This window comes from Hylaeus volcanicus, chromosome 6 (assembly GCF_026283585.1).
Source record: "Hylaeus volcanicus isolate JK05 chromosome 6, UHH_iyHylVolc1.0_haploid, whole genome shotgun sequence".
Classification (NCBI taxonomy): Eukaryota; Metazoa; Arthropoda; class Insecta; order Hymenoptera; family Colletidae; genus Hylaeus; species Hylaeus volcanicus.
Genome location: NC_071981.1, coordinates 20,484,949 through 20,497,353, shown reverse-complemented (window position 1 = coordinate 20,497,353; position 12,405 = coordinate 20,484,949). Strand labels below are relative to the sequence as shown.

The 12,405-nt window shown below is 41.8% G+C and overlaps 1 protein-coding gene across 1 annotated transcript in view; it reads right to left on the bottom strand.

Annotated features, from left to right (window-relative positions):
- The window catches only part of LOC128878218 (uncharacterized), a 64,387-nt gene that overhangs the window by 9,353 nt on the left and 42,629 nt on the right, over positions 1-12,405 (bottom strand). Inside the window, exons 2-3 of the mRNA XM_054126238.1 lie at positions 6,253-6,569; positions 4,958-5,169 (exon numbers count right to left, since the gene is read on the bottom strand). Coding sequence (XP_053982213.1) covers positions 4,958-5,169; positions 6,253-6,568 — 528 coding nt within the window. The 5' untranslated portion in view covers position 6,569. The remainder of the gene's footprint in view (positions 1-4,957; positions 5,170-6,252; positions 6,570-12,405) is intronic.

Below are 12,405 nucleotides of genomic sequence, written 5' to 3'. Positions count from 1 at the left end.
CAAAGTGGAATTTATTCTCTCGAACGACGAACACTTTTTGTTCTTCGAAACGAATTTCACGGCTCGTTTGTCGGGAAAGCGGTCGTTCAGCCCACGCTAATGGAAAAAACATTTTAATTTCGTTTTATCCTCGGCTGTTCCGGTGGAAAGTGGCATTGGAAGCGTCTCCCCGTAGTTGCAATTTAAACGGGCTTTGTTTTATTCGAACGCATACCAAAAAAATTGTAGACCGTTTGCAGGGGAAACTGTGCTCGTCGCCGAGGCTTTGCGACCGAAATTTCAAATCTGAATACTCCATCTTTTACTTAAACATTAGCGTGACCGAGAATAATTAAACTCCTTGTTGGTCTTCCGAGCGGAAGGTGTGCTCTGCGGACCACGGAGGAGTTTAATTATTTCCGGTAGTACCAATGTTTCGAAAACCGAGTTGTACGGCGTGACAAATAAGTTCGATCCTTTATTAATGAGATTACCAGTAGCGACAAAACTTCCTAGAAGAATTTTAGATGTTATCATGTTCTAATTAGATTTAACACTAAACCTACCGACGTTCATTTGTAACTATATCTGTTGCGATGGGTTGTGTAAATTAACACAGCAGCCGGAGATTCATCTCGTTTTTACCGTTTTCCATAACGCTCAGCTCGTCTAGAAGAAAACCGAGCTGAAACGAGGTACGATCGTTATCCCCGCACGCAAGAAAAGCGTTAGGCCTTTATCCAGTCCACTTTAGGGTTCTTCCCTAAGATCGAGACGAATCAAGGAAAAAGATTAGCGCTGTCCGATCATCCGAGGTAGTGGAACCGGACTTCCAGGAATTGCTTCCGGTACCTTATTCACGACCACTTAGATTCCGATTTATTTGTATCGTTTCTGTGATATCGAAACCTGCGAGGCCAAGGGCGGACACGTGACCATCGTCATTTTGAAGAAAATGCAGACAGAACTTGGTAAACAACTGTAATAAAGCGAGCGAATCCGTCGCTGTTTTTTTTTTTTTTTTTTTTTTTTGAGTACAGAATTTATTATCTCCTCCTGAACGAGGGGAGAAAACTTTCTGGAAAATTGCTCCAGCGAACTTCTATTCGCTTTTGTTTTTCTACCAGCAGCAGAAGTATAATGAAATTTGTTGTTTTCATTTCTATTAAGGTATTTTATTTTCCAAGGGTTCCTTTATATATTTTTGTTTTCTAGAAATGATTACACATCGTAAGAACATAAAATAAATATCGTGGATATTAATTCGTTCAAACTACGTTGGCCCAGAGTGGGACATCTTTCTTCGCGGTAATTGTGAAAGTTGAACGGATCCAGGGGAAGATTCATTGTCGCTTTATTCAAAACAGAATTTATTAGCTTCTTGTGAAAGCGGGTGGAAAGCATTGTAAATAAATCACCGGAATAAATCACAATGCTGAATATGTATACGCTTTCATTTTACACGACACGGTTGGAGCCATAAAATTGGACAGCTTTATCACTGAAAATATCGCTAGTTTTATTCACGGCGTCGTTCGTGTTCTTCGAGCAATAATTTCGAATTCCTCGCCTACGTACGAAGAAATGTATTTAATCAATTAAAGGCGAAGTTTCCCCCGATTTTAAATTCCTCGGAGACTCGACCAGCGCTTCGAAAGCGAAAGTGTTGCGACAGAATTCGTCGGAAAGTTGAATTACCTTTCTGATGCCGGCAATACGTGCGTCCATTTTACAACAATGGCTACTGAAATTTCTCACCGGGGACGTGAAACGCGTTCAAAAGTTACCATATCAATCTAAGCAAACTTTTCGACACGGACAATTTATATAGTTAGTCCCGAGCCATGTCGACATTAATCTCCGATGCGATGAAGATTGTTTGCTACCTTGCCCACCCCCGTACAGTTTACGCGGAATTAAGACGTTGGAAACTTTGGGAAATAAATCGTCCCGCGACTCCTCTAAGTCCTCGTATGTCGTCGTTTAGAATAATGAGTTCACGGGTTCTCGTGAGACGAAAACTGGCATGAGCGTTTCAGCGAAATCATTAGAGGTATCAAGCTTAAGTTCAAAGCAATACCTCTCGAACACGAGCTTCAGCTCATTTGGAGTAATTATCGAGTCTTTCATTAGTCAAATTGCGTTTTAGACGACATTTAGATTAACGACTACTTAAGTTTATGTGATATGACAACGGATATGGATATTATGTATTATCGTTTCTTCTTTTTCCAAAGATAACTCTCGAAACGAAACGCAATTAAACGCCAGCATAACAGGCCGTGCCGTACCGTTTGTATTTATATCATTCACCGGCAAGCATCGATTCTGTCAATTTTTGCATAATATCTCCTGTACGTTAGTCCAAAGCATCTGGACGATGCTCGTTAGAATTATCCAAGGATCCTTTTAAGTCTCTCCGGGAGGTATTGATCGAAAGAAATTGAGTGGAGCGGAGCAAATCGGCGGAAATTGCGGTACGCGATGGTCCTTGGAGGATTCGCCGAGTCTCAACGTCGGGTTAATTCAAAACTTGCCAAACATTCGACCGGGGGTGAAAGTTTCGAAGTATCGAATCTGCGAGCAACGCCAGTCGATAAAACGCGGTGAGAATGGAACGGCACGAACTCAGCAAAATTCGAGGTGTCCTGGCATCGTCAACGGGACTTCGAAGTGGGTCGACAGTGGGGGTAGCACTGTTTTTCGTAAGGGGGTGGTCCACGATGTGGCACGACAATTTATGTGTCGGCAGGCGCCGCAGAACTATTCGAAGCGGCCAGCCAGAAGCAAAATGGTTCTAGAGCTCGGAAGCGACTCGAATTTGCCTTTTGTCCGTCGATCTCATCCCCTCTCGCGTGAACAGTTTCCGTGAAAACGAGCGAGTGCTTCGAATATTCATGGAAATTTGCTCGAATTCTATCGATCTTAATACTGTCGAAGACCGAAAATAATTCATTGGAATATCTCGGCGAACCTTTAATTTTTCTTGGATTCATCTAGCCCATTCAGCATTTTAAAAATCTTCAAGTAGTTCAAACTAAATGTAACCAGATCACGTTTCCCGCATCTATAACGCGCGTCATGAGTTATGCTGGTCTCGAGTAGTTACACCTTTACCTTCGAGCCTTTAAGAACGAAGAATTTTCCACGATACCCGGTGGTCGCGAAGTTCTAAGCTCACGAAAGATCAGCAAGGAGAAAAACGAATTGCCAGATTATTGTGCGAAAAGTTCGTTGGCAATTATCGAAGAAATAGGACGGCCACTGGGTATCCAGCACATCGATTACACGGATTAAACTACTCCGCTGTTATTTTAATCCGGTGCACCGAACCCAGGTATCTCGAGATAAGAGAAATTCACTTAGTTTCTATTACTGATCGTTTCATCTTGCGTGATCTTGTCTGGGTTGATTAATCAGCCAAAATCCGATTTATTCATCTCCAAGATATATTTCTCCGCAAAAATGTATTATATTCCTCTCACTTTAGAAATCGAGACCCACGGAAGGAACCGAGCAAGCGCGAAGCTCGTTCGATTTTTAAACGTAATTACGAAACTTACCAAACGCCCCGAGTTTCCGTTTCGCCAGAATGCGATTGACACGAAAAATCGACTGGATAATTTACGCCTGAAAGGTAATTTCGCAGCGTCAAAGGGCTTCTCGTTTTCCAGGTTTTTGTAATTCTGATGCAAATCGGATCTTTTGCACGTGATTAGAGGTCTAAAGTGCGCAATTAGCGGACCGTCAACGCGTTCACAGAAAATGTTGGAGGGGTGAACGGAGGAGGGTGTGTGCGTCGATTGCAGGTCACCGTCTAACAAGTCTGGTCGCGAACAACCTTTGCTACTGGGACCGTTCTGTCTACTGTCTGACCAAGGACGGCCGTTACTATTCGGTAGTTAAATCCTCCAGCGACACGTTTGAACGGTGACGAGTCTCTGATTTCGCGTCTCTTCCGATACATCGATTCCACGGTAGTTTCACTCCTCGTAATTTCGCGGAACGGTTTCCAATTTGTGGTTTCACAGGAATATCCAAAACTGTATCGAAGGTTTTCGCTTGAATATCGTTGTAAGCGACTGCAGCAGCTAGAATTGAATCGAGTATTTTTCTACACCATTGGTAATTAGAGTTCCTCCTATCAAACATTTATATATATATATAATTAAGAACTTCTGATTATCGATGAATAGTAGTTGGATTCACGTTACCGATATGCTTTGAAATTCATCATTTGACGAGTGAACGAATGATATATTTTGACGCAATTGTAACACACGGGAAACGTCCACACCGTGTGTTGTTAACGTTTGGAACAGGTGTATAGAATTTTCCGAGAGAAATATCAAAGAATTAAATCACGTTCGACGGGGAGTAAATACTATGGATTTACCTTGCATGCAATGCGAAACAATAGTATGGGGAATAAGCTGATCGAATAATACCTTTGTACCAGTGCTTCGATTAACAATGATTATTCGCCATTGTTTCAGTCCATCAGAAGAAATAATGGCTTATCTGCGTAACAATACAGCCTTTGACCCATTGACCCATTTATTGATTAATTGACCCATTTTCACAGTAAAGTAACTCAACAAGTCGAATCACCCTGGAAACGTTTCGTTTTACTTTAAAGATTCGTTAAACATTTCATCCGATCAGCCTCGAAGTTGTTTTTACGCGTTAATGGACAAGCTCGTCCGTTAAAAGTAATTTAAACTCGATACCGAAGTCTTGCACGAAAAAACAAAAAACGAACTTTACATCATATTTTTCATTCGACTTTGTATACGGAATCACCTGTTTCTCGGTTTTCATCCGCCGACTCGTTCAGCGAATCGTGTACATTGCAAAAAGGAAAATAAAGTGTGCAAATTTAAAGTGGAACAAGGTACACGAGATTCACTCGACCGCGTTGTCGATATTTTTCGTTCAGAATTCTATTTTCGACTAGTGACTATTAATAACCACTCACCTGCCACGTTTTCGAGATGGCTACGTCGTAGGTGGGCGGCGGCGATACCATAGAGGGAATGGCGTAAACGGGTTGCGATCTACTATGCGCGTTTAATTGACTATTTCCTGTATCATTGGCACTCGAGTTCGGCGTGTCTGGAATGGTGGCGTACAGGGCCTCCGGTATAGTGTTTTCCCGAAATCCACCGCCGAGTATGCTGGACCCAGAATCTGCGCAAACCAATTTCAAGCAAAGTTCGACAATTAATTAGTCGTAGATGAAAATAAATTGGGTGCCGTGTCTTATGACGCGTGAATCGTTGGAATCGCGAGTCGAATGTCACTTGCGATACCGTGACAAAGTTTCAACGGTTATAGCACCAGTTTCTCTCTACTTCCTTTTTCCATTAATTCTTTTAATTCTTACTTGCAAGTGAATTTATCGCACGCTTCTGTAAAATTAACTTTCTATTCTTGACTTTATTTTTATATTTACGGTGTACATGATTCGCTATTAATATTCTGTATTTGTTTCTTCTTCGTCGACGTCTATTTCTCCTCGAAAACTAAACAAAAATTCTTCCAGATACCTTCCCGTGTCCCCAAAGATTTCCAAGATGAAATTAGGAGGCGAAAACTTTAGCAGTTAGTTTGTACACGAAACTTTCGGATTTTCACAGTTTAGGAAAAGTACGCGTCTATAAACGAGCAAACTTTCAAAATCTGTGCTGGACATCTCGCGGATGTTCCTTGTCAGTTTCACGTCGACGTCACGTAACGCGTTGGCGGCCTAGCTAGATTTCATCAAACTTTTCCTTTTTGTAATTCATATTTTCATTCTAATAACTTCATTCCAACTGTCGGATGTAGCTCAAGAATAATAATCTTTAATGGTGCTGTAACATTTTTATAACGTAGACGTCTTATTTCTGTTAGGAACAGCGCATAAGTTGTTGTTTATGCTGTTGTGTAATAAAATATCAAAGAAAAATGCATATGTGCATCGATGCGCAGGATAGGGTTAATAAGCATTAAGGGCATTATGCAGTTAAAGTATTCCAAAACGAGGTCTCCCTTAGGAATAAATTTTAAGTAAACAAGTGCAAGTCTTTTACCGTTTATACGTACTTTAACCCATTCACTGGGAACTACGAGATGTCTCGTAGTTCAAATTGATTTCAATTACTCAACGGATAAGTTTATAGTCGTTTAAGTTAGGAATTACTGCAAGAGAAAATCGTAAATTTCCTTTTTTTACTTCCCAAAGAAGACTTTTTATCAAAAGGTCACAAAAATGGCGGAATTTCTACCGACCGATGTAAGTATAATGCGATTCAGCTCTGTCGGCGCTCCTGGCCCTTCTCGAATTTTTCAATCGTTTATCATATTTGCAGATTATCGTGACTGGTCTCGTTTGCTCTGCCACGGAGCTGCTGCCTCCTGTCTCGGAGCTCCTGTTCTTCGAACGCGCCTCATCCTGATGTTTCTTCGCGGATCGTCCTTCGGACTTGCCGCTCTTCGACTTGGGTATCCTGATGGTGTGCTTCTTCGCGGATAGAGGGCCATTTCGTGATTTCTGGAGGTCCACTACCACTCCGCACCCGCAAATTGCCGCGTTCTCGTTAGGCATTCTGCGGACAAAGCAGAAAATTAAATCGAGATAACATTTAAAATCGAACAAGGCACTCTTACATTTACATGTAAATTATTTCAAGTGAACGTACTACGAAACTGGTACGTGTGAACGAATAACGATAATTAAGTTTTGATTGTGATACGGTTACGCGGAATAGAAGATCGATAGGCTGCAGCTTGATATCGGTATGTATGATATGCGAATTTCAATCGAAATAATTCGTCTCCGAGGGGATTAAGAGCCCAACGCCAAACACACTTAACGAAATTATTCAGAACCGTGTCTGCAGCGAATTGCTGATGAGTCCGGTATAGCCAAACTAAATAGCGTTTTCCAGGAAACCAGAACGGGCACCTGACATCGACACACTCTCCCGACAATGACGTTCTATAATCTGGTGGAATAACACGACGCGTTTCGTGGAATCGCGTTATCCAGCGCACGGACCGAGAGCCATTAATAACGAGGCCATAATGGCCCCTAATTGGAGTCACTTCGCAACGTTTGCCCTCGTCCAGGACCAGGTGTCCAACGTTCCATTCACGATGAACGCGATTAACCGATATTCCCTGGACAAAACGCTCCCTTCTCCTGAAATCGAATCTTCCGATGGATATCTCGAATCCACGATGAAACCTAATTTTTAATTTTTAAATCGCCTGCAATGCGAGGAAGTTCTTGAATTTTTTTTGGAATTAATTAGGATCAGACGTCTCTTAAGCATGAAATAAAAATTCCTTTAAAGCAGCGTTCGCGCTTTGACAAACGTCAACACATCGGAGTCCAGTATCCTCGAGTCGGCTTCGAACGAAGTGCATCCTCTCAGACATAGTAATAAATCGATAATCGTCGACGTCGCCTTGTTCGGTTAATTATTCGATCTTCCTGAAAGCCTGCTCCCTTTTTCGAGGAAGCTCGAAGTCAAAGAGAGTCGCTTTGATGGGAGATTTAAAGGCGTGATTTACTGGAATCTAAAATGGAGTGGTTTTCCTTCTTTTCCCTCTGTTCGCGCTATTATTGCCGGGACAATGAGTTCGATTCCTTTACAAAGCGCCGAAGCTTTCTCCCTTCCTCGTTAATTTGTCTTCGAATGGAAATTCGGAGGGTTATCGTATTTCCCAGGCCCTCCTTCGATACATTGTTACCGATCATCCTCGAGCGTCGAAGTTTAAATTAAACTGTGTCACAGTCACAATTATTATTCCTCAAGGAAGAAGATTTTCAACTTTAAAAGAATGTAGTTTCAAAGCGACGGGAGAACAGGCAGTAGAGTAATAAACTCCTCGCAATAAAGACTGGTTACATCGAACACCGTGTCTTCGAACATGAGCGTCCTTTGTTTCATAAAAACAATTCCAAGTGGGTAACGAATCGACTCCTTCCTCGAGATTCCTCGAAAAGCGCGCGTTTCTATCGCGCAAATTTCATTCTCCGTCGACGTGGCCATATTCCGGCTTTTCCGTGAGAAAACGTTTCCCGTTGCCGCGACATCGAGCACATCCTCCGCCGGTGGCACAATTCGATTTTCGTATTGACGTCGATTCGAAAGAGATACTCCGTTCCGCCCCGTGCATCAGATTTTTTCTCCCCCGAGAGATTAAGAAAGAGTTACTCCAGGCGTATCTGGCGTCTACCTCCAACCACGTTTCGCGCACCATTTTCCACGGAAAACTGAATTTCCGACTACTTTAAGCATTCAGCTTTTTCACGAAAATACGTGGCGCGGTGATTGGTCACCAACGACGTAAAGTAAATTGAGATTCAACGTCCCCGCGCTCTGGCTGCGGAGCTTTCACGAACTATGTACCGAAGTTCAGAGGATATAGCCTAAAATAAGGGTTAGGTAGAGAGGAGTGCATATAAAATAAAAGACCTACAGCCAGGGAGGAAACACTCGAGAATCTACAACCAGGAATACAGAGTACAATGCCCCACGTTAGGGTACACATAAGCTGGTATAAGTCGTGCTATATATTAGTGGCTCAAAGACATTGAAACTAGAATCAGAGATTCATGAAGCGTCACCTACAGAGGTAGTCCTTTACGACGGAATACATTACAGTGACTCGTGGCTATCTGCACGCCCTGCTTCTCAACGGAATTACGAAACCAGCATTTTCGAGTGAGAAACGAACCAAAGCTTGACATACTCGGATACGCGAGTCGGACTCGGGATCATTCCGAGATAAAATTGAAGAAACCCCGAAATGTGAACGAAACTGGTAGGAAGTGTGATGGATGAAATTAATTTTTGGGGAACACGATGCCTCTCGGGGTATAATATCTCGTAGCTGGTCTGGTTCTGATGCGGAGCCGAGATACATCCAGAAGGAGAGGAGAAATCGCTGCACGGAAATTAAATTACGCGAGGCGCTGCTAAATGAGCTTCCAGAGAGCTTAGTTAGTTTCGACGACAAACTGCTCGCTACGGTCCCGTTATTATTCATTCCAGTCTGTCTCTTCTAGTCGGCTTCCAGACCTACGGCAACCATGGAAACGTCTTCCGTTGTCTCGACAACTTTCACCGAGTGGCTGGGATCCGTCACGTGTAAGCAATATCTTTGTTCTTGGCCTGGTGTTTTCCTCTTCTTTGCAGATAAAAGAATTCAGAAATTATAGATCAATCCGATGTTCCATCATTCGATAAACGTAAAAATGAGCGTAGAGAAGAGTAGATTAACATGAAGAATAGCGACAGTCTGTACGATCTACCTCTGCACTTTTCAGTCAACCACGAATAGGTTCCGATAATATATTCACTTTCTCTCGGTACTTACGGTAAGTGACGTTCGCTCGTGTTATTAGAAATTCAGATTCCGCGATATTTTGAAATTTAGATGACGAACCAACGAGCGAGTAGAATCGACCGCGTAGCCAGACAAATGGAACACGAAGTGTTGCAATTCATACGAAAGGATATCGAGCATATTCGAATTACTCCAGAGAGACAGCACTCCTCGAATGTTTTTTTTTTCCTCCTCTTGAAAATACAAATGAAAATCTAAGCAGAATACAATTGAGCATAGCCGGATCAACCCTTTCAGACCTGGCATTCACAATTGAGGACATAAAATTTAAAAATTACCGACACTATCTTTTAAGGCAAATGTCTTTATTTGTGCATATGAAGAAAGACCAATATTCCTCGAAAACTACGCTACTAGGATTTTTTTAAATTTTTTCCTTACTAATTTTGATTCAAGTCAACCCTAAAAATTAAATTACATTTGTACGAGAAAATAAATTCTAGTCTGAAAGGGTTAATGGGACAACAATTCCTCTTACTTAATGTTCCTTCTCTCTGCAGTAGTCTAAATTTACATAATCTGGCAGACGTGGTTCGCGAACAACATAAAGCTGTACGCCATCAAACGGATGTAGCATTGTTCGTGCCAGTAGGATGGGAACGCAGGGCTTCAGACAATTTAAAGAAGAGAAATGCTTTCCATATGGAGTAGCCAGAGCAATTCATAAGTAGAACAGGAGTGCCCGCAGCCAGACGAACGAGAATGGGAATTTTCGTGCCAGTAGAAGAGGACCGTGCGCTGTCAGACAATTTAAAGAGCGACTACGTTTCTCATTTACGGTGCAGAAAAGTTTATAACTAGAAGCGAGCAGACGATTTAAAGCGGGTAGACTCTATGTAAGGACGTAGACGATTCAAAAATTTATTAGAACCCGGAAAGTAGTGGAATCAGAAATAGAATTTCCGTTAAATGGAACCTAACTACGTCGAGCCTGTTTACTGAAAAATGCTGGCTGAAACGGATATTAAATGTACAACTTGAGAACTAATATTGGACGTGCATGAAATAGCGGACGAGTGACTGAAGTACAAGGAGCGTCGAGAGGAACATCGCGAGACGCGATTGGCACGATGTAAATAACGACGTTTAATTTAAATTTGTGGAAAACTACGAGAAAAATATATAAATATGTGAAAAGTAATTTTAATAAAAATTACAAGTTTTATAAATGCTTAGAGGTAACAAATTCGGAACGATTAACTTCGATTTTTAATACAATTGCAATTTCGGTTCCCTCTATCATCGTTTGCATGGGCTGCTTGGTAAGAATAATGGATGTTCAGCCATTTTCGTGCCACGAACGGATAACTACATAAACGAGAATACCTGATAAAGTTTCGACAGCGCCGCTCGTATGGGAATTTCGAAACGAAATTTGTAATGAAATGGCAGACGATACTAATAATAAAAATTTGGCGGAGCTCGTCGATACAGAATCCAAGCCAACGGAAAATGTTCTACTGGAATCTGAATGGCAACGCATCAGGTTAAAACTAATTACGCGGAGCGTAATTAAAGCCCAAACACGGTTGTCGCGTGTCACGAAACAGCGACACGCTTTTTCGGCGCTGATGGCCCGCTTCAATTTCAATTAATTCCGAATTGCTGGTATCGCTCGGAACATCGTCACGTGTTTCGAACATCTGAAATTACACACGGACGTATTCGGCATTAACTGCGAATCCCAGCTACTTTGAGCTTCGGCTCCAATTTGCAATCAACGTCTTCTGCATCCCACTGGCGAATATGAGCGGATTCTTGACGATTAGGAGCCGTGCATCGACGTCAAGCTGCGTCTCATCGCATTAAACGCGACTCTGCGTTCGATAATTCTAGATTAAAGCCAGAGATGGGCACAATTTTACTCGAGTAACGAGTAACGGATGAAATCAACGTATGCAAATTCATTTGCGACGTTCGTTGGATTTAACAGTTTAATCTTTTGTTGCTCTAATTGCGGCAATTAACCCCTTCAACTCTAAAATTATTAGCAGGTAAGCAACGTTTGCGAAACGGTAATAAAGTATGCCCATATTTGTGTATAATATCAAATATAGCGTAACGCATCGTTACGGGAGAGTGTAATGTTCCTGCAATGGCGATATTTGCGGTCTAGGTTTCATCATCGCACACATGATTCACTGAGACTCTCGTTCGTTTCGCCGTATCGAATTTCCAATTTAACTGGTTACCGCGCGGCAATATTATGCAACGTCTAAAAGTATATTATTTGTTCCTATTGTGTAAATAGGGAACGTGTACCTCGTTAATTGCTTACCGATAGCATACGATTAATTAGCATTCTACGTTTATAATTGCAAAACAGAGATCTAATTATAAATTAGTAAATTAAACTATTGCGACGTTGAAAATATTGCGAACAGCGAGAATCCGCGGAGCAGCTGATAATATTAAGAGGTGCGCAATTTTCGAAATCCATCGAAGCCGTTCGAAAGTAACGAAACCTGAAAGTTGGCGGATCCATGGCTCACTGAAAAGTTTTACGCGAAACTTCGAAGCCCTTAACGTTTCGAGGGCCGTTTAGCCTGGCCTCTGTTCGATAAGAGGTAATACACGTGACCCAGAATTTGCATACCGCGTACAAAAAGGTCATTTGAAATTTCGAATACTTACAGCACTTGTCGCAGCGAACGAAGAAACCTTAATCCTTCGTGCTGCTCATTTGCATACTTATCTATTCGCGGAGCGGATCGCTCAGTTGCGAGACAAGAAAACGTAATTCGTTACGAAAGCAATATGTATGCAGAAACGTTACAGCAAATGTAAAAAGAAAATGTATCAAGAACACTGAGATGGAAATCAATACACGATTCTTCTCTTGAACAGCGATCAGATAATGCATACGGCCAGATATACAAACAAATTTTCTGTGAATTGTAATTTACGTAGCACCAAGGAGTAGCAATTTCTCTGTGAAGTTGAATTTCACGAATAGAAGTTCGAGGGAGAATACATCAAAGAGCGAAGAGTCGACGCAAGCGATGGCAGTGATAAAACGTTGAG